This window comes from Artemia franciscana, chromosome 19, assembly GCF_032884065.1.
Source record: "Artemia franciscana chromosome 19, ASM3288406v1, whole genome shotgun sequence".
Classification (NCBI taxonomy): domain Eukaryota; kingdom Metazoa; phylum Arthropoda; class Branchiopoda; order Anostraca; family Artemiidae; genus Artemia; species Artemia franciscana.
Genome location: NC_088881.1, coordinates 13431897 through 13453915, shown reverse-complemented (window position 1 = coordinate 13453915; position 22019 = coordinate 13431897). Strand labels below are relative to the sequence as shown.

The 22019-nt window shown below is 34.4% G+C and overlaps 1 protein-coding gene across 3 annotated transcripts in view; it reads left to right on the top strand.

The window, feature by feature from the left end:
- The window catches only part of LOC136039305 (bridge-like lipid transfer protein family member 1), a 279590-nt gene that overhangs the window by 164330 nt on the left and 93241 nt on the right, over window positions 1–22019 (top strand). For all 3 annotated transcript variants that reach the window (XM_065722912.1, XM_065722913.1, XM_065722911.1), the window contains exons 34-39: window positions 1547–1814; window positions 5759–6084; window positions 10722–10995; window positions 15041–15243; window positions 17389–17680; window positions 20031–20202. In XM_065722912.1, the coding sequence (XP_065578984.1) occupies window positions 1547–1814; window positions 5759–6084; window positions 10722–10995; window positions 15041–15243; window positions 17389–17680; window positions 20031–20202 (1535 nt within the window). The remainder of the gene's footprint in view (window positions 1–1546; window positions 1815–5758; window positions 6085–10721; window positions 10996–15040; window positions 15244–17388; window positions 17681–20030; window positions 20203–22019) is intronic.

The following is a 22019-nucleotide window of genomic DNA, read 5'->3' as shown; positions in this document are numbered from 1 at the left end:
ATTACCATAGTCTTACTGTTGTATGTCTATTTCCAGTTGATTAAGTTTGGGTTTCAAGTTTGACCGGCCAAATCAATTTTCGCTAATATAGACTAAAATTATTCATTCGTAAGCGAAACAGAAGGATAAAATAGACAATAAGCAACGCGTCAAAAAATAGCATGCCTACTGGCCTTGAGTCTGAGGAGATTATGGTTAATCAAATGCCCACGAAACTTCTGAATTTTATATTCCAGGTGAGGTGGTCCTGTGGCAATGGCAAATGGCCTAGTGGTTTCGCTGGCGATTGGACGGGTATATTTTTTTTTAATAAGACAATAAAAAGGAAATAAAGTCTTTGTAATACTAAAATAATAATAAAAGTTGGAATATGTCGGCTTCACATCCAGAAGCCTTTATGAACAGAAAAAATATCCTAAACAAAAAATAAAAAACAAACGAAAATGCACAAAGGCTATATATTCAAAGTAATTTTAGTTCAATTTATTAATATAGTACGCATAACAAATAAAATAGACTGGGTCACCACGGAGAGGCAGAGCTTGTGATTGTGGTGATCTTATCAATATTTACAACATAAATAAAACTAGTTGAAGATCCAATAGCCAAGTCCACTGCCCACCACACAAAGCAGAATGACATACACAACAAAACAAAGAATCACAATAACAAAACAAAACAATCGAATAAACATGTACGGAGAATGACATCATTAGCAATCAGAGACGATGAAAAAAACAAAAGAGAAACGTTTTTTGAAAAAATACATAAGGAAAAACAAATATATTAATGGTGAAAAATTTCTAAGAAAAAATTTTGAAGTTCATATCGGATTATATTAAATGTTTTATACCATCATATACAGCGTGAAATTTTATCCATACGCTTGTTACCATGTTCCTTGGTGAAAATCTCGATCGCTCCGTTATAAATCGAGATGAAATACGCTGGTCTTTATGTCGAGTCTCGTAATGATGAAGTTCGCCCTTACTCCCAAGCATATCAATCGATTGAAAATAAACTGGGAGCATTTGACGGTCATAATTAAATTTAAATAGTACTGAAGAGAATTACACAGACAAGAAATAGGAAGGATATGTATTAACAAATAAAGAGTTAATGTCGAAAGTGATGGTAGATACTTATGTAGAATCCTTAGAGTCCGGTTTTGCACAATTCGTAACGGTTTAAGATGGGTTTTAAATGTTGCCAGATAAACAATAGGTCAATATGATAAATGGGAATAAACTAAAGAAAAATATAACAATCTCAATATTTCGTAAGGGAAAAAATGTTGCAACCTATACATGACTCCAACTCCTTGTGCTGCTTTAATTCGAAGACGACCAAGATGGCTTTTAAACGAAAGATTTTAATCAATCTCCACACCAAGCAAACGAAAGAAAATATATCTCAGACAAATGTTTCTGCTCTCTGCGCACAAATTTTATAATAGAGCTTATCACCATTCAATCCGTAGTGTTCCTGTAGATGACCTTATGCTTTCCCCTCTATTTAGGCTTGTTTAATTTATTTCATTTTATAGGGTATTCAACTAACTGCAACTACAGCCACAAATTCAGCAGTACGTCTAGAAACTGACCATTTGGAACTACAGATCTCAAATAGGGTAGAAAATGTGTCCGGAGCATCTAAGCTGAAAGCTGCTGGGAAACATATTGAGAGCCTAAAAAAACTATATATGAGCGCTTCTGTCGATTTCAATCTAAGTCTTGGACAAATTATACAAAATATACTGTTTGAAGAAGCTGAACCTGAATATATGCCTTCCGCTTTCTTTAGAACTAAAGTTGGTAAGCAACCTGTTTTATATTAACTAAGGATTTAAGAAATATTCACTTTCATGTGCATTCCCTTCGCGTCCAGAAAGACAAGGAAAGCTTATTCTTCTCTAGACGTGACAAGGATTGATCCATGATTATAATTTGATATTTAATCGTCTGCATTCTATCAAGGCATAAAGAGGAAATTATTTATTGTTTGTGTGCATAATTTTTTAATTTGAAAAGAAGCAAAGTAAACATCAGTTGAAACGAAGACATTATTTTTGTCCATCTGGTGTCTTGATATTCAAACGCTGAAAAAAGATTTGATTCCTGTGAAAAACTTGCGTTTAACTCACCCGCTTCCAATGCTCAAAGTAACATTCGTAGCCAATTCTCAGATCCATTCTGTAACTGCAAAGTGTAGAAAAGGATATTAAAAATCGGGGCTTTTGAAAAGGAAGCGTGTTAAGAAACAGTTCGTACCTTATAATATGCAGCAAAATGGTAGTTAACGCATTTTGAAGTCGCTTCCTCTATACTTTACCCCAAATTTTACCCTCTAATGTGCTTTTCTGTTTTTTGGAGATTTCCTGGCATAATTTGTTGTTCAAATCATGTCAGGAAATCCCGCCCCCCGTGTAATATTTCTCCTCAAAATTTTCCCAGAGACTAGTTTCCCTCCCCACAGAACGTTTAACCCGAAAAATTTTAGTTCATTTCCGAATAACAAATGCACAATAGGGGAAATGTATGTCAAATGTAAGTTTATGTCAACAATAGGGGAAAGTTGTGTGATTTACAGTACTTTTCCCGGTGATTATGAAGGGTCATCCCATCACCAAAAGCATTGTTACCTGACCTTTCAACTAAGCTGAATTTAATGGCTATCTTAAAATTTTGATCGGATGTCTTTGGGGAAGAATGGATGCGGGAGGGGGAATAGGTGCCTTTCGTCACTTAGTCACTTTCGTCACTTAAAAAGGGTACTAGAACTTTTAGTTTCCGTCCGAATGGGCTTTAACTTGATCTTGTAGGACCATTGGTTCGATGTGATCACCCCTGGGAAAAAAAAAAAAAAAAAAACGCTTCCGTGGAATTTCTTCTGCCAAAAAATACAACATTTCACATTTTTGTAGATAGAAGCTTAAAAACACGGTAGGTTTCTCTGATATGCTGAATATGATCCTGTGATTTTAGTTAAGGTCGTTTGACTTTTTGGAAGTGTTTCAAAAATCAGGCAAATTTTTTCAGTCTCGTAGCTTTTAATGGGTAACATTAGCTTATACTTAATGGACTTTATATATTTGGACCCAGCCTAAAAATCAAATTCTTTTAATAGTTTCAGGTAGTTTTTTTGGAGTTTTGGGTACTATTGGGCCGAGTCGCTCCGGTAGTATTGGGTAGTATTGGGCCGAGGCGCTCCTTACTTATAGTTCGTTACCACGAATTGTTTGATATTTTCTGTTTCTTCATTAGTTTTTTCCTCTTTCCTTTTGAACTCATAAACAGGAGTTCAACTCCATTTTCCTCTCTTCCTCTCTTTCTTTCTCTCTCTCTCTCTCTCTCTCTCTCTCTCTCTCTCTCTCTCTCCCTCTCTCTCTCTCTCTCTCTCTCTCTCTCTCTCTCTCTCTCTCTCTCTCTCTCTCTCTCTCTCTCTCTCTCTCTCTCTCTCTCTCTCTCTCTCTCTCTCTCTCTCTCTCTCTCTCTCTCTCTCCTCTCTCTGTTTCTCTCTCCCCTCTTTCTCTCTCTCTCTTTCTCTCTCTCTCTTTCTCTCTCTCTCTTTCTCTTTTTCTCTGTCTATCTCTCCCTCTGTTTCTTTCTTATAAAATAGCCTTATCCGACATAAAAAGCCGAGTCTGTGTTATTTAGACGTTTAATACAATTTTGCGAGTGAATTATGTTATTTTCTATTCAAGCTGTATTTCTTGGAATAATTTGATGGTTTTTTTTTCGTTTATCCAACTTATGAAAGGTTTAAATTTTCTTTTTCTCTTGTCTTTTCCCAGCCGTTTAGGAGCCAACTCTTCAAACTTATTTCAAAAGCTTGTTAGATTTAGTCACCAAATCACTTAATGGAGTCTTAACCTCGGATACCAATTTAAAAAAACAAAACATAAAAAAACAATAATTAATACAAAGTTGGCCGCCCATTTGCTAAATAATTTAATTAATTAAATAACTGACGTAATCGTTACTGATAACAAAATAACTAATGTTAATTTGTTTCTAATTAAGGCTATATTGCCAAACTTATTTCAAAAGCTTGTTAGATTTAGCCACCAAATCACTTAATGGAGTCATAATCTCGGGTAACAATTAAAAAAAATAAAATAAAATAAACAATAATTACTACAAATGAAGGTTCTAGTTGGCTGTCCATTTCCTAAATAATTTAATTAATCAAATAACTGATGTAATTGTTACTGAAAACGAAATAACTAATGTTAATTTGTTTCTAAACTTAAAACTTAAAGACCTAAACTTATTTTATAACACTAACTTTCAGAATATACACAGAGAGACACTTATAGTATACATATCATCAATATACAAAAGAACCACATCAGCCACCTTAGAAAGTCAGAGACTTGTTTGTAGTGGCTGATAAACATTCAGTGAACAACAATACCGACTTCATTAAAAAAATGAAATGAAATGATACAAAAAGTGGGAAAAGAGAAAAAAAGGAAAATAAAGAAGAGAGAGAGAGAGAGAGAGAGAGAGAGAGAGAGAGAGAGAGAGAGAGAGAGAGAGAGAGAGAGAGAGAGAGAGAGAGAGAGAGAGAGAGAGAGAGAGAGAGAGAGAGAGAGAGAGAGAGAAATAAAATCCTACTTGAAAAACTAGACAATAAGCCATCCCATTTAAATTATTTACATAATCTCGTCCCAGAAGGTGGTTCTTCAGTCTACTCGTAAAATGGCTAATATTTTCTGATAACCCTACACTCGTTGGTAAAGAATTCCATGCTACAGGTCCAGCAAACCTCAGACTAAAAATATTTTCACATAATAGTGCTTATCCTAAACCCTTTGGAGGACTAGAAATGTCAGTAACGTAAATGAGACGAGCCAGAATTGAGTCCTGGAGTAAACCCTAGCATTTGACTCGGACATTTCAGGAGAAGAGACCTGTTTTTATATAGTGCTTCAGTATATCTCTCACTGGACCTTTATTTCCTCAATTTTCAAGCTGAAACAGTATAATGAAGTGGGAATTAACGCAGAATTTCTTCTTTATTTCTAATATTTATGTAAAAATTAGTGCCAAAACGACCAAATAATTTTTTTCAATAGAAATTTTTTACGTCAATTAAAGTAAATACATTGCAAATTAAATTCTAGGAAATTCTTCATTCATTTCTAACACATTAGCAATCTCTAAAAGATTCGTATATTTCCTGCCACTAAATAGTGATGCGCTGAAATCCAAATGAGTAATAATTTCCTACGTGTATAATATTGGCTTGGTCAAGCTCATCTCTGAACGAAAATAGATGAAAACCGAGGATCCGTAGTTTGAGAGTTAATGTGAAGAACTTTCTGTTCTTGACTCCCCGAATAGCGCCACCAATCAATCCAGGAAAATCTTTGATGTAATTCAAGAACAGACGTTTTGCGGTTCTCTTGACGATTTATTATTATTAGGCTTTAGCTTTAGTCAGTATAGTCATTTGAATGTAAAAATAAGTATTTTGCTGTAATCTAATAGTGTATATAGCCTCATCCAATATCATAAAAGCATCTAACAGTCATTAAATAGTCTTAAAGTTCTTTAAAATTCTTTAAATTTTTAAAGTTCCGACCGTTAGCTGTCCCTTGCGTTAATGCCGTTTTATTGTATTGAGATGTTTTCTTGTCAAAAACTATGTAGTGTTTTTCGTGCTTTATTATTTTCATTGTTTTGCGAGTAATATGCTTAATTTGGGGGGAGTGGCTTTGGGCTGAGTCTCAATTTTCTTTATTTTTTTATAGGTTTCCGAAACGCTCTTGAAAATCAAGTTGGAGAAAATGAAGGATCTGGTGAAGAAGTTCTTCTTTTATCCTTGATTCGTCCTTTGATCTATCTCCAGCCTGAGGCAGTTGACAAAGCCATCCTTGTCTGGCTGAATTACAAGAATGCTTATGAATATTGGAAAGAACAGCGCTCTGATCTTGGAAGAGACTCAAACTTCTCTGCAGATTTATTTATTGATCGAATGATGTCTCAGAAACGTGTTGAAGAAGTTGATCCAATGTTTCTTGAAGTATCGGTTGACGACATGGGAATATGCCTTCCTCTCCAACAGTTAACGTCAATAGTGAGTTAATGTATAGCGTAAATTTATGACTAATATAGCCAGCTGTTATTCGGAAAATAATCAGCAAAGTAGCAAATTTTCAAACCGTTTTAAAGACGCCTAGACCTAAAGGCTACACGTTTTTGAGCTGATATCGGGTGCTTGCCAAAGCTTATGGACTTGTTTTTGCCGCGTAACTTACGTCCTACATTACCTAACTGTATTTACGATGTTCGCTGTCAATATTGGCCCAACCTAGAATCCTAATTAGTCTAGTTTTTAAAACTTAATTTAAATAGCCTATTAAATATAATATGCACTTTTCTTTATACATTTATCTTGAGATACATATTCTGTGACATTTAAGAGCTAAGATATAAATGCCTTGAAAAGTGATAGGGTACCCTAGAAAGACTAGACAACGGGCTTTACAAGAGAAAATATCTAGCTGACGTTTTGATTGCCATACACAAAATTATTAAGAATGCTCAAATGATCGATTGATACATCTGTCAGAGCCTATAACTTTATTGTGTATACCTACATGGTATAACTGCGTCCGACTATGTTACTGATTTTTTCATCAAAATCGTAATTAAATTTTTTTTATTATTTGGGTTTATTGCTTGAATTTTTTATTTATTTTCTGTTATTTTATTCCGCGTTGATAGCATTTTAATTTTTCTAATTTGGGTTTTGTTTCATTTTGAAATCCACGTTGTTTGTTTTTTCATCTTTTTATTTATCTTATTCTCTTTATTTTGGGTCTAAGTCAATCCCATTTTCGCTCAGAATATATGAAATATAAATTTTTTGTGGGGAGGGGTCCCCAATATTGATGAAGAAGGGAAGCAGTTGTCTTCTCGAAATATCAATTTTTGTTGCTTTCAGTATTTTCATTGGCCTTGTAAAACCCATTTTCGGTTTTTTTTCGTTTTTTTTTTTTTTGTGAGAGCAGAGGTGGTCTACCAAATTATTTTCTTCATTTTCATCAATTCACAAAAAAAAAATAATTAATTTAATTGCATCATCAACATCGTAAAAATAAAGGAGTCAAAGAAAAAAACAACTAGACTATGATCTTCACAAGAAACCTGTTCTTACCCTGCATCTCTGCTAAGGTGAAACTTTTTGATACGTGATAAAAATGAAGAAACTGATCCAGAACCCCTAAAGCAGACCTTAGGGGCAACCATTCAGGCTTCCGCGTATTAAATTTAACACGTTCTTCGGGAACAGCCACCCTCTCAGCTTCCTTCATGCATGATATAATATCAAAATAATATTTTTCAGAAAATTCTTATCAGTTACAAGTTTAGATCCGACCTGAAGTAGCTGAAAAGAAACTTTTATCCTAGACAAAAGAGCTATAAGGGTAGAAATATAAAGAGCCCAATTAGCCTTATTCCAGTTTCGCCTGGTAAATCATCTACGATTTCCACGTCTAGTAGAACTATCTTGCGACAGAGAAATACCAAGCATGAAGGAAATTGGTAGGTGGTCTATATCGCTTTCTGTTTCATGTGCAGAAACAGTCGAAACAGATAAATTGGGAGATCAAAGGACATGATCTATATTAGTAGGGCTCCCAGAATGATTGATGTAAGAAAATGGACATTTCTTATCCACTAGCTTAAGCTCAGATAAAGACTCGAAAAATATATCAGACCGAATGTTTGAATTCAATAAATTAGCATTAAAATCCCCGGCGACAACAAATTGGTAGCCGAGAGATGATGCGGATTCTGTCACTTTTTTCAAAACACTACAGGTCTTGGCAAACTTATTCAGTGATTGAACCGATTTACGATCACAAGGAAAGTACACATTAATAAGTATTAAATCGCCAATGCGCACGGCCAAGAGGTTTTCGTCGCTATGGAACAGCGCAGGCGTCGTGGATGAGAAGGAGCTACGTCTCAGTATAAAGGCGAGGCCTGCGGAAGGTCTACCAAACGTAGACCGTGCAGCACTCACAAACGTAGTATGGTTTGCACTCCGTTTCAACAAGTTGGTGTTAGCTGAAGATTAAAAATGTTCTTGAAGACAAACGATGTCATAGTTGCTCGAAAGTTTGTCAGTGATGTGCTCTTTTTGACGTGTTCCATCTATATTGTACAAAATAACCGAGAACTTTTGCGACGTCATTTTTTCACACCGGTCGTAATATAAGACTTGAGCACTGGACATAATAGACTATATGAAGTGTGAGAGTCGCCGCAGTTTGCACATTTAGGGCTATTTGTACAAGGCGCATCTTTCGAAAAAGTATGATTTTTGGCGCAACGCGCACATTTTTCCACCTGACTGGTACAATCGTTGAGAACATGATCGTGAGACCTGCACTTAAAGCAACATCGCGGTACACTTAAGAAATCATAAAATCTGAAAAACTCGTAACCGATTTTTACCCCATTCTTCATAGCGTCACGTTTTGCAAGCGAATCCGAAAAGTCTAGCTTGATAGTTTGGGACAAACCAATTCGGTTTGCGTCAACGACTCCTGGGTGCATTTTGAATTCGGAAGCATTAAATGACAGCGGGATTTTTTTTTATTATTCCGAGGTAACGTTTCTGCAGAATCTTTGTACCAATACCCGAGACTACAGACTCACAGAAATCAGAAGCTACCGATTTTTCAATGTTCACGAACAATTTATCTCCAATCGGCCGAATACTAGTAACCGCAGCAATAGTAGTGGCCTTACTCGTTTGCTTTAGTTTCTTGTTCTTTCTGTTTTGTGTAGTGTTTGTTTTGTTTCTTTTATTGGTATTCCGCTTTGATTTTTTGTAGCGGGTCGAAACTAAATTATTATTATTGCTAAAAGTCCGGGTAGGCTGTCGGGACAGCCGGGTAGGCTGTCCGGGTTGCCTATTACAGAGAGTTACACTTTTGACAAACACATGAGCTGACTTTGCTGTATATCTCTTCTCAAATGCTAGTTTATCTGCATTCTTAATATGAAAAGAATAATAAACAGAATCAACAGAAAATATGTCTAAAGGATAGGCTTGTTCAACATCATTCAAACATTGGTATACAAGTGTTAATAACTAGTAATCACGTAACTGACCAGCATGCAAAAATTTTAGGTGTCAATTATAAGTAAGTTTTTCACTAAAATTAACACAAAGTCCAAGAGGCGAACCTCTTTATTCTGATTTGTGCGGATTCCTTTATAATTAGTATAAAATCTATTAACCAAAAGGGCAAACTCATATACAATATGTGGTTGGATAATCTTACAATAGATAATTTTTAACTCAGAAACAGGGAAAAAATTACAGAAACGGTGAAGCATTCTTAGGAAATACCTAGGATAACAGGAAACAGATTAAAAACGTATTTTATATAAGGATCTTTTCAGAAAACTTCAAAAACGAAAAAATGAAAGAGGGTCACAAAACGCTGAAATAAGATTTCAAGTTTTCTTACACTTAACTTCATTGGGACCATTTATTTAATATTGTATAACTCAAATTGTGAGTGCGTATATCTTTTTAGCGCTAGGTTTTTTCAATCCTGTTACTCCCGTCCTACATTTCTAGAGATCAGGTTCTCTCTGGATATTTTTAAACGCTCACCAAAAATTTTGTAAAGTATTTGATTAAAGTTTTTCTTAATTTTTTTTTTTTTAATTTAGTGTCCGAAGTGTTTGAGCTCTTTTACCTCAGAAGAATTATTTCAGAAAAAAGCTATGTGGCGTTCCCTCATCTGGCGTAAAATCGATAAGATATTTAATAAAAAATTTTGTTGGTGCACAAGACATACTAAAATTTAAAAAGTGATTATCGAAAATCGCGAAAACGTTCAAACAATATTCATTTTAGAACATGTTATTTTTTTCACACAAATAGTGCCTTTGATGTAGTCCAGACCTAATTCTTTCTCTCTCTCTTTCTTCGTTAAACTCTTGTGGTACTCTTCGTATCCACAGTAGGAATTGTATGAATAGAAAGCTCATATATTTTCAATAGAAAGCTCATGCATATATGGAAGCTCATAAAAGCCCAGGATATGTTGCCGTCCACAGCTTAATGGAAAAATCCTGTTTTGGGATGGAAAGGACTTTCGTACAACAACTCATTTAACTGAGGTCATTTATTAAACTTTGACTGAAAGATTGTCTGTTAAAAATCGCTGAACACATATAATTATGTCCAGTCCACAATATGTGTAACTTACAACATTTTCATGTGTGTACAAAGCCAAAGTATGGTGGTGTATCATAGTTTTCTGGTTGTGAACTTAAAAAAAAACTAGGGTTTTATTCAAATTCAAGCTACACCTTGAGAGATCTTTTAAGCTGACTTGGGAGCGGGGGGAATTTCCTCTGTATGCTGCTACCTGCTTTTGATAGCTTATTGGTCCACATCTGTGTGGAATATGGCTCAGATTTTTTTAGAACACTGCCTTCAATTGGAAAGGGGGACTGGAACATGTGCCTCCCTTGATGTTGAAAAATACTTTTTTGGGGGTAGTTTCATTAAAAAATGCCTTTTGGTATTTTCTTTTTAAATTTGTATTTAAGAAGTGACAAGTCCTCCCCCGCTCCTGGACTCTGAAAAGTACGTTTTGCCTCCTCTCCCCCTAAGTTTTCGTGAGTTGGTGTCCATGTCTCGGTAAGTACTTAATATAATTTTTACTTACTTTCTAGGGAATGAAAAATCTCAACAACACCTGTAATGAGATAGAAACAACTAGTGCCGCTGTGTTGACACTAGAGAGCTCAAAAATATCGGCCTGCATAGCTGGGTGTTTCGTTAGCAAAGGTGAATTCGGAAATCTTTGTTTGCGGTTTGATGACGACTTTGCTTTGAATTTTGACGATTGGAAGCCAGATACGACGAGAAGCCTTCCAATGAATCGATGTGTTGTGTCACGAGGGACTTATGAAATTTGCAGCAAGACTATTCCCCAGCAGTCTGATGGTAGATTGTATTTAATTTTTGAAATTTGAACGCTCATAATACCTAGACTATTGTTCTCGCAAGATTCATGCATTTTAATTCAGGAAATCCTAGAGTACAGTTCTGTAGGATTAACTAAAATTAAGTTTAAAATTAAGACTTATTTCTTTAAGCTGTGATGTAAGGTGCAAGCACAATTTTCTTAATGGTCTGACTTAAGACCATTTCAGGGATAAAGTTGGTTGACTTCTTGACAATAATTAAAAAAAAAAACAAGTTTTTTTAAATGAAAGTAAGGAGCGACATTAAAACTTAAAACGAACAGAAATTACTCCGTATATGAAAGGGGCTTTTCCTCCTCGACACCCCGCTCCTTACGCTAAAGTTTTTTATTGTTTTAAAAAGTAGAGTTGCGAGAAAGAATCAAACTTTAGCGCAAGGAGCAGGGTGTCGAGGAGGAAAAGCCCCTTTCATATACGGAGTAATTTCTGTTCGTTTTAAGTTTTAATGTCGCTCCTTACTTTCATTTAAAAAAACTTGTTTTTTTTTATTTAATTTCTGAAAGTTTTTGAATTAATGCATGTCTGATTTTGGCTCTCCGTACATAAATTACTAAAATGAAATTTGCATATTAATTCTTTTTTTGGCTAAATGGCTTTCTCTTAGTTTTGATCAGACGATTTTGAGAAATAAGGGGTGGGGAAGGAGGTCTAGTTGCCCTCCAATTTTTCGGTTACTCAAAAAGGCAACTAGATCTTTTAATTTTTAACGAACGTTTTTATTAGTAAAAAAAAAAACGTAACTTAAGAATTAACTTACGTAACAAACGTACATAACTTACGTTACGTTTTATCCCAATTCTTTAAGAATGACCCCTGAATCAGAAAGGCCGTAGAATAAATAGTTGAAATTATTTAAAAAATTTTTAGCATAAAGAGCGAAGTATTTATCTCCTCCTAAATACCTCGCTCTTTATGCTAAAGTATTTTTAGAACCCTTCATATGCGTAATAATCTCTGTTCGTTTTAAGTTTTAATGCTTCTCTTTACTTTCAATTGAAAAAACTTTTTCATGTTTATATTTTCATTGTTTTTTTTTATAGTAATGCTAGAAAGTCCTGCGCCCTTTTCATTGAATTTCTCTTCCCCCATGAAATACTCCTCCAAGGAAAGATCCTCCCATATAGCCCCCTCCCCTGAACCCCACACCCAAACCAAAAAAATCCCCCTGATAACGTCGGTACACTTCCCAGTAACCATTACTGTATGTAAACATTGGTCAAAGTTTGTAACTTGCAGCCCCTCCCCCAGGGACTGTGGGGGGTAAGTCATCCCCAAAGACATAGTTATTATGGTTTTCGACTATGCGGAACAAAATGGCTATCTCAAAATTTTGATCCGTTGACTTTGGGAAAAAAATGAGCGTGGGAGGGGGCCTAGGTGCCCTTCAAATTTTTTGGTCACTTAAAAAGGGCACTAGAACTTTTCATTTCCGTTAGAATGAGCCCTCTTGCAACACTCTAGGACCACTTGGTCGATACGATGACCCCTGGGGAAAAAAAACAAAAAAAAAAAACAAATAAACACGCACCCGTGATTTGTCTTCTGGCAAAAAATACGAAATTCCACATTTTTGCAGATTGGACCTTGGAATTTTTTTCTATATGGTTCTCTGATACGCTGATGCGATGGTGTAATTTTCGTTAAGATCCTATGACTTTTAGGGGGTGTTACCCCCTATTTTCCAAAATAAGGCAAATTTTCTAACTTTTGATGACAAAGACTAAATTTGATGAAACTTATATATTTAAAACAGCATAAAAATCCGATTCTTTTGATATATCTTTTAGTATCGAAATTCCGTTTTTTAGAGTTTCGTTTACTATTGAGCCGGGTCGCTCCTTACTACAGTTCGTTACCACGAACTGTTTGATAAGAATAGACACGCCTACAACAAGTCTTTTTACATCTTATTTCTTCGTTTTCTTTTATGAAAAAAAAATGTTATCTAAAAAAGTAAAGAGTAAAAAGTAAAGAATGAATATTAAAACCTAAGACTGGCACAGATTAAGTTATATAAAAATTTGAACTTGCAGCATGTTGAATGTAAAAAGCCTATAGGGTCGGGAATTCAATTTATAATATCCTAAATAAAACCAGAATAAATCCCCCTTACATCCAGTGTTAAATGTCAATTCATGTAGACATAGACATAGACATAGACATTTTTATATTCATCCGAAACATATATATTAAACAAACAATTTACCACTAACGGCCACTCTTAAGACAAAAGAGTCCTGACTGTGGCCGCAATTCTAACCACCATGAATCTGCTAAATCATTTCTTCATATATTTTCCCCACACAAAAAAAATCCTTGGGGGGGGGATAAAAAATATTAAATACTAAATAAATAAATACCCTTTCCTCTTATCACACTTCATTCCTTTTTAAAAAATGGAATTTAACCATTCTCTTGAATGATGCCAGATTTACTACCGCTCAGTAATGCAATATGTAATGAACCTATTGCAAGCTAGCTTCTACCAAGCTGCGAATCTGTTAGGTTTGGTACCCTATTCAGACTAAATTTGCTCAACTATAGTGATTGCTCTCCAGTACCTGTTTCACATTCAAATTCTCAGTGTCTTGTCTCTGCTGATCTTTGCTGAGTTGTCAATTTAACAACTTTGAATTAGTTGTACTTTTCACTACTTGAATTCTTCATTATCTACGAACGTTTTGCAGGAATTTCCGCCTCTGCTAGCAGCAGATTTGTCCTCCATTAAAACAGGGCTCTGAGGGGGAGTCGAATGGCTTTTCTTTATAATAGCACTGTCAGTGCCTCATTTCAGTAGTGGTTTCAGGTTTCATGATCTGGGGGGGGGAGGTACCTGAATAAAAGAGAAAAAATATACAACTGGGGGGCAGCTGCCACCTCCCACCCCGCCCAAGCCTAAAACCGCACTGCCTTGTCTCCTCTATTAGTCATGATTAACCACTATTGTGAAAAATCTTATTAGCTAACATCATTATTACCAATCAACACAAAAATTATGACAATTGAAAAACTAACATAAATTAAGAAAAAAAAATGTCTCATGATAAGTAACGAAAACATTTAAAGTAAAAAAACAGAACATAGAATGGAAATAGAACATAAAATGGAAAGAAAGTACAATAAATTAAGAATTCAAATGTAAAATAAAACTAAATTACCATAAATAAGGCTTTTGCATACATCCAGTAAAAATTTATAAAGAGGGGGCGCACAGCTATATGATTAAAGATTCTTCGTTTATTTATGGTAAGGTGTAACTTTATTGATAAAATTTTGAATTCTTTTTTTTTGCTTTGATGCATTTGATTGTCCTCCGGCACGCCTTAAGGTGACTTTTAACGAGCATTCAAATAAACTGCTTAATTCATTAATTATCAATTATCAGTTTATCAAATAAATTTATTAATTATCATATTATCAATAATTTTATAATCTATATTATAATCTAATTTTATAATTCAATAATATTATCAATAAGTTTATTAATTATCAGTTTATCAAATAAACTTCTTAATTAATTAATTACTAATTTAATAGATAAAATCAAATTTCCAGCTATTAATACTGGTGATTTGAATATATTGTGCTTAAAAGATTGCCAGGATTTTGAGATATCCGGATGTTATACTTTATTCCGACTTGTTTCCTTTTACTTTCTATAACTTTAACCACCGGTCTTTTTGACAGTAGTCCTTTTACTTGCAGTAAATTTTAATGTGTAGAGGTAACTGATTTACTTTTGATATAGCTGACCATTTTCTGGTATATGCTAGGTTTTCTGTCAGGTCAAACTGAAAACCTAGCATGCAATACTCTGATTGATTAGCATGCAATACTCTGATCTGATACAGTAAATTATGAAAAACTGTAAAAAAAAAAAAAAAAATACGGGAAAACGTAAAAATCCCGAAACTTTTGGGATCTTTGGGCTTCCCCCCGTCACACCTCATCTTTCTCTAAGTACGTTTCTGCACATTACTTAATAGTAATCAAAAACTCATTAGGTGGTAACATCAAATGGTTCCTGAACGTTGGTTGGCAAATGGAAGGCTTAGATGCTCATTTAGACATAAACATTGGCCGACAATTGGCAGCTCTTGGGAGGACTTTAACAAGACTTACGGAAGGAGAAGAAGAAGTCATTTTAAGTACAGCACCATCTACTGAGGATGAAGCCGAAGACATCGAAAATGTAGAAAGTTCTAAGGTAATACTTTGACTCTAAGTGTAAAGAATTCCTTAACAACGCAGCGGGATTCCTAATCGTCCACCTAAGAGCACCACAGCTATGAACGCTCATCTTCTACATTATTCTACAGCTCCCACTCATGAATCTGTCTGTTCATTTCAATAATTTTGTAGCGTTGATGCGCCATATTAGAAGTGCTATTTTTTGTTCGTCCCAACTAAAAAATACAACCTAAAGAAAAAATTAAAAAATTAACTAAATTTTTCTGTGTTCGAATGTTAAATAATAAAGATCCCCTTTTCAAACTCAAATGGATATTTTTTTTTTTTTGTATTGATGTTATAGGAATCAGAATATTGTAGTCCGGTATGGTAAAAATCATGTACAATAATGTTGGAATAGGTAAATAATTGCTTTCCAGACACAAGCTATTTAATATTTAAAGAAAGTAGTACAGCCAGGTTAATGAAACCCCCAGAAATTAGCTCAAATATCAATTTACGAATTTACGAAGATACCTGAAAATTTTTTTCCTCTTAGATCACTGGTCTGTGAAAATATTGAAGAAAATAGAGTCCGAGTTGTGGTTGAATGACCTAAAATATATTTTGTATAGCCAAAAAAATATCTTTTATGACAGAGCTTAATCGCACTGCAGAATCTTTTATCTTCGCATATTGTTTTTTTTTCTATATTTCTCTCGAAATTCTCTTACAATCATTATTCGTATAATTTAATAGCTCATCTGTCAATTGTAAACTCTATAAAAGAAAACCAAAAAAATGTGTTCAGTTTCTTTTGATATACCTCAACATCTCCCTTAACATGCCGTAGAAGTTTCAATTTAATACCCTTAATCGTTCCTAAGACATCCAAGATACGCCCTTGTTCCAGCCTTGGGTACACATAGTTCCTTTTAGTGCACATAGTTCTAGTAGTAGTACGGTCTATAGTTGTAGTAGAAAATATATTGCCTTTATTAAGTTGTGGCATTATTCTGGTAGCAAAGGGAATTTTGGATTATCTTATATTTTTTGCTTATTATCAAGGAATATTCTCCAAGCATTGATATAGGGTACATTGGTACGAGTATGTTATTGAATAATCTCCGTGCTGTCTATGTTATGCCGAAAGGTTATATGTAACGTTTTTACACTTGTAAAATATCCTACAAAAACTATTTGCTTAGCTGCTCTCGAAGAAAGGATTAGCAGGGGTAAGTAGACCAAAGTGTGATTGAGCATTCATTGCGCTGCTTGTCATCCTTTGATATTTGCTTGGCAATTATTATTTGTGAATTATTTTTGTGAATAGTTTATGAATGGTTTATTGCGTTGTTCAATGGTTCAGCAGTCAATGCAATTATTGTCGATGGTTTTGGGCAATTATTCCAGAAGTGTGAAAATGACACAAGCGACCTTTGTAAGCGACAGCAGTGATATCTTTCGGAAGGTTCAAATGTTATGGCGGGTCTGGCAAGTCTTCAACAAGAGAAAACACAAGAATTACTTCAAAGGAGACCTGTCATGGTTGGGACAAACATTTACCAGTGCTCAAAATATCCAGTTGCTCAAAGATTAATTAAAATAATTTTATATAGTCCATGGTAGCTTGCATTATTCAGCTTCAGACCTTCACTTTTTAAAGACATTCCTTGTTTAAATACAAGAAATAATTGCGCTTGTGGAAAGCTTAAAGATTGTAATTTTTGATTTCCTGTAAAATTGTAAAAACTCGAGATACAAAATGACAACGGAAACGAAGATTAGGGGAATTAAAAATACCAAGAGAATAAAATTCTTGTTGTATTTATTGCTGTATTTTTGCCCTACCTTCCAAGCATTTTCCTCGGTAGCATAATAGGATAAAAAGAAGACGAAAACATGGGACTAAAAAAAAAAAAAAAAAAAAAAAATCAATATTTAGTGTGTGTGTGTAAAACATTACAAGTTAAAATAAAGACCGTAAGTGTAAAATAAAAATTTTAAATTATAATAAATGTATACTGCCATGACTATTGCCAGAACCCCAGGAATTGAAATGTGTAACCCTTAGATTGAATTTAGGAACGAATAATACTACCAACAAATTTACTTTAATTAGTATAAATTAGTACCTGAATCTTAAAACATCAGTCTCAAAGTATATCTTCTTGTTCTCTAGTATTACCTTGGTGTCGAACTTCGAAGACCCAGACAGTTGACAGTTGATGGTGGTCGAAATAGTCGCCAGCCCGGCTCCTCCGTCGCCAAAAGAAGCACGATGATAATCAAACATGCAGTTATAGCACAAGAGAAGCTAATAAAGGAACTGAAAGCAAGTGGGGCATCAACAAAGAGGATTGAAGATGAATCCAAGAAGCTGAAAGAATTAGAATCACTTGCCTTGAAACATATTAAGCGTAACATAGCAAAGAAATCAAAGAGAGGAGGTGAAAAGTCGAGTGAAATTAAAAGTAAGTAGTAGGGTCTCTATATAGTCGTATCGTCACTGTATAGAACATTGATACTTAACAAATTATCACTTCCACTTGGTTTATAATTTTTCCATTTTATTCTCCCAAAATAAAAGTAGTCTCTTATAGAAACTTCAATTTACTAAACTTGTTTCTTCATGTTTCTCCCCAAGATTTGGAGTGTTAGATTGCTAGATGTGTATGCATTTGCATTTTCAGTTTTATTAACTAGGAACTCTGTATTATTTTGCATATTTTATAGGAGCTTGTTGCATTCCGTTATCGTCTCTTGAAGTTTTTATGACGGAAAAACACAAATACTGCCTTTTACTTTTGTAACGAAAAATCTCAATTCCGTTTCATTCTTTACTCAACTTCAGTTTTCATCCTTTAGGCTGTGATTGGTTGTTGCATTCAGAGTCGTTTCCATTCTCTCAACTTCTTAGCTACTCTCTAGGGTATTTGTCTGCTGAAGCGGATTTGTCTCTTCTCATCTCTCCTTCTCACCCTCACATTAAGAATAAAAACCTGGGGGTATGCTTCCCTCTCGCCTCCCAAGCATCTGTTATACAGGCTTCTTACACGCCTTTTAAATCATGACAATTTAAGGATCATTTGGAAAATGGCTTCTGGAGCCCTAACGTAGCAAAGTGAGTAGTGAAATAGCAAATAAATCAAAAAACAAAACTTCAAGACACGTGTAATTATGAGTAAAATATAACTTGCAATTTATTGATACACAATTTTAGCATGACCCGCAATCCCATCTATTTTATTTTATTGAAAGCTTTAAGACGCAATGCAAAGTAAAATCAAATTTATTATCAAATATTTACAAATAGACGTTGCGAAAGCAACTGCCTCGAGCTTTATGTCTTGCAAAACTTATGTTTTGCTGCCGATTAGCCTGTCATTGCCATTTTTTAGAAATAAGCGTACTTTTTCAGATGTGATTTTCAATAAGCGTTGGAATATTAGCCAACGTAGATAACTTCGAAGACCACACTGCCTTTCCATGACGAAAGTAAAACAGTTCAAAATAGGGATGATACCTTTTTATTGACAGTAAATAGATATAAAATTATTTAACTGGATATTTTGAACACATATACAGTGTTCATCATCAGCAGTAAAACAACTGCTGATGAATTTTACTGCTGATGATGAACACTGTATATGTGTTCGAAATATCCAGTTAAATAATTTTATATCTATTCACTGTCAATAAAAGGGTATCATCCCTATTTTGAACTGTTTTACTTTCGTCAATATTAGCCAACTGGTATCATATATGAAATATGCAATGGAACATATGATTTTAAGCAAATACTTTTACAGAGAATCGTCAGTGCTCTCCTGGAAAGTATGGTATTGGGATTTCGGGAAATAGGAGACATAACATAATTTTTAACATTTTGAAAACTTTCAACTTGTAAGCATCTTAAAAGTAAAAATCATATAATCGAACATGGACTGATCCAAACAATTGAGGTTCATTGCTGACCTCTAGAGAATAACTGTTGATACATTCAGAGCATGTTTTATCCTTCCAACATTTAAAGATTGGTGAATTTTTTAGTAACGTCCAGGAAAAATTATTACGGTCGCTATTTTGCAAGGCGATGTATTGCCTTAGAGGTTGCCTATGTGTAACAAGTAAATCCACCAAGGATATATACTCTCTCTCTGCCTCCCACTCTTTCTCTCTTTTTTCTGTTTTCTTCTGTATACCTCACTCTTATTTACTCCCTCTCCTCTTGTTTCATGGTTACTTGTTATTTTTTCATAAAAATTATTGAAAAATATAAGCTAAGACAACTTGGACATACAATGAAATATGGTGCTGTTGCTTCAGACTAGCTACAAAGTATTGAATGGGCTCAGTTTTATTCTTTTCTTGACAGTTGCATAAGAAATAATTTAATTTGAACATATCACCTTTTGATCACATTGCCTCTTTTAATTTCTATAATATTTTTTTTGTGGTAAATTTCATTCTCAATTAGTTTTTAAGCTTTATTTGTTTTTTTTTTCTAATACTTCTCTTTGACGGAATTGTTTTAATCTTTTCTTTATTTGACATGACGAGTGAAATTAGAATTCAACGCTGTTCTGATTGAAATTATCAGCAAAGCATTTTGCCATAAAAGAGCGCTTTACTAAACAATTTATGGTTGTACATTGATGCACATTGTTGCACATGTGGATCAATGTAGAGACAGCTTACCGATTCCAGTCCCTAAAGTTGGCATGGTGTTAGGGTTTATACGAAAAGTGTTTTTAATTATTGGCGCCTGTACAAGTTCTGTATAAAATATACTCATCAGTTCAAGGGGCACTCTATTCATAGGTAAGTCGGCGTCTGGTGCAGCAGTAATTCCTAATTCCAAAGGAAGGGTAAGATCGGCTTCTCTTTATGTGGCTTCATCTCATCAAGGCAGTGTTCCTGACTTGAATCAGTCAAAAACAAAATCATTTCACATTCCTCCAATCAGAATTCTTTCCGAAAATGATGATGAAATGTAAGTGAAATTGTTGTACTAACTTAATGGGATATTGGAATATTTAAGGTATCGTGAAAAAATTGGCAAATAACTATGAATAGTTGTCTTTAGAGGTTGAGAAGCCTCTTCTCAACCTAAACTTGAACAAGTGCTTTTTTTATCCAGATCTTATTGAAATATTGCTTGCTGTTTCACAATAATTCTTTAAAATTTCAACATCAAGTTAGGTCTGATTGGTAAGTTTTAATTATTTGCTGTTCCACCTATGTTATGTTTTTAGGATAATTCACGTTTTTTGCATAAGATGACGCGTGCAAAACTTTGACAAAAATTTAATCAGTATATTTTAAATTCTTTGTTTCCGGTATTATTTCAAGATATGCTATAGGCTATTAGATAAAGATGGTTTCAGGAATTAAGGCCGTTGAAAGAGATTGGAGTTTCAGAAATTAAGGCCATGGTTTTTTTTTACAAGATCTTTAGAAATAGAAGAACCTTAACAATGAGTATTTTGTAAATCAGGAGACCAGACAAAATGACATGGTGTAGCCTAATATTCGAGATAGTACAATATTTCCATCGTAGTTTGGTGTTCACAGGCATGAATATATAGAGAATTAAAGGTCGTAGGCCTGCAAAATACCTGTGGAGGGTGCCAAATTTTGTTAATTAAAGCGGATTGCACAAAGTCTCCGTTTAACTGAATGTTCAGGGTACTTCTTGCTGTCCGGTAGTACAGTATAAGAGGTTATATGCTGTTTAAAATCAAGAAAAAGTGTTTATTCCTGACTAACACTGACGGGGTTTTCTACTTTCTGGAGGCCTTAATATTTTCTCAGTTTAAATAGTGCGAAAATTTTGACGTGGAGTGGAATGGCATTGAAAGAGAAATACTGTATCAACTTTGGAGATAGAAAAAATTATTGAGGCCAGATTTGGCGAAATTTCTTCTATCAATTAATCAATCGAATTATTTAAAGAAAAAACTGAGAAAAATTACTGAACCATAAACCCCCACAAAGGCTCTTTGGCCTGTGAGAGGCCAAATCCTTAATATCATCCTACTATAGACGCTGCTCAATGAAAGTTTTTGCTCAGAAGCAGAGCTTTATGTACTGAAACACTGATTTATAAAGTTGTACATCGGGACAGATTTTGGGTTAGGGGGCTGGAGATATTCAATGTTTCTCAACCGATAAGATTCAATGAATGAATTGAAGTTTAATTTTAGTAATAAGTTCTCTTGGGTCGTTTAAATAAGTCCCGAGGGGAAATTATCGCGGAAAGTGCTTGGGGAAGTTCCCTCCTCCGCCCTTTGTGTTCCGGAATGCTTGGTGATATAATTATAAAAGAAAAAATAACCAAATGCTTATTATACCTTCTGGCTTGATCTTTTTTTTTACTTTTTTTTGCATAAGCCCTTAAGACACAGTCTATGGAAAATTTAGATGAAACTTGAAGGAATTCACTTGAAGTAATTTCTATTAAAATCAAAAGTTTCTTTGTGTTTATTTCTGACATAAGATCGAATTCAGTATAATTAATTGATTGTAGCATTTTTAAACCAAAATATTTTCATTTTGTATTAGCTAAGAATTTACCCATGCCCCAGATAATATATCTGGGGGATGGGGACGGGCTGCCGTAGCTGGAGAATCTCCCACTTCTTTCAACTTTTTCACTTTGGTTCGGCTTGTTTTGTTTATATTTGAGTTGAGAGGGGTTGCAGTAAATAATGTTTTCCCTCCAACCTTAGGAACGGCTCTGCCTGTGAGCTGTTGTATGTGAAGGATATTTGCCCAAAGTATGGGCCAAATAACCAAAAACTAGTGATT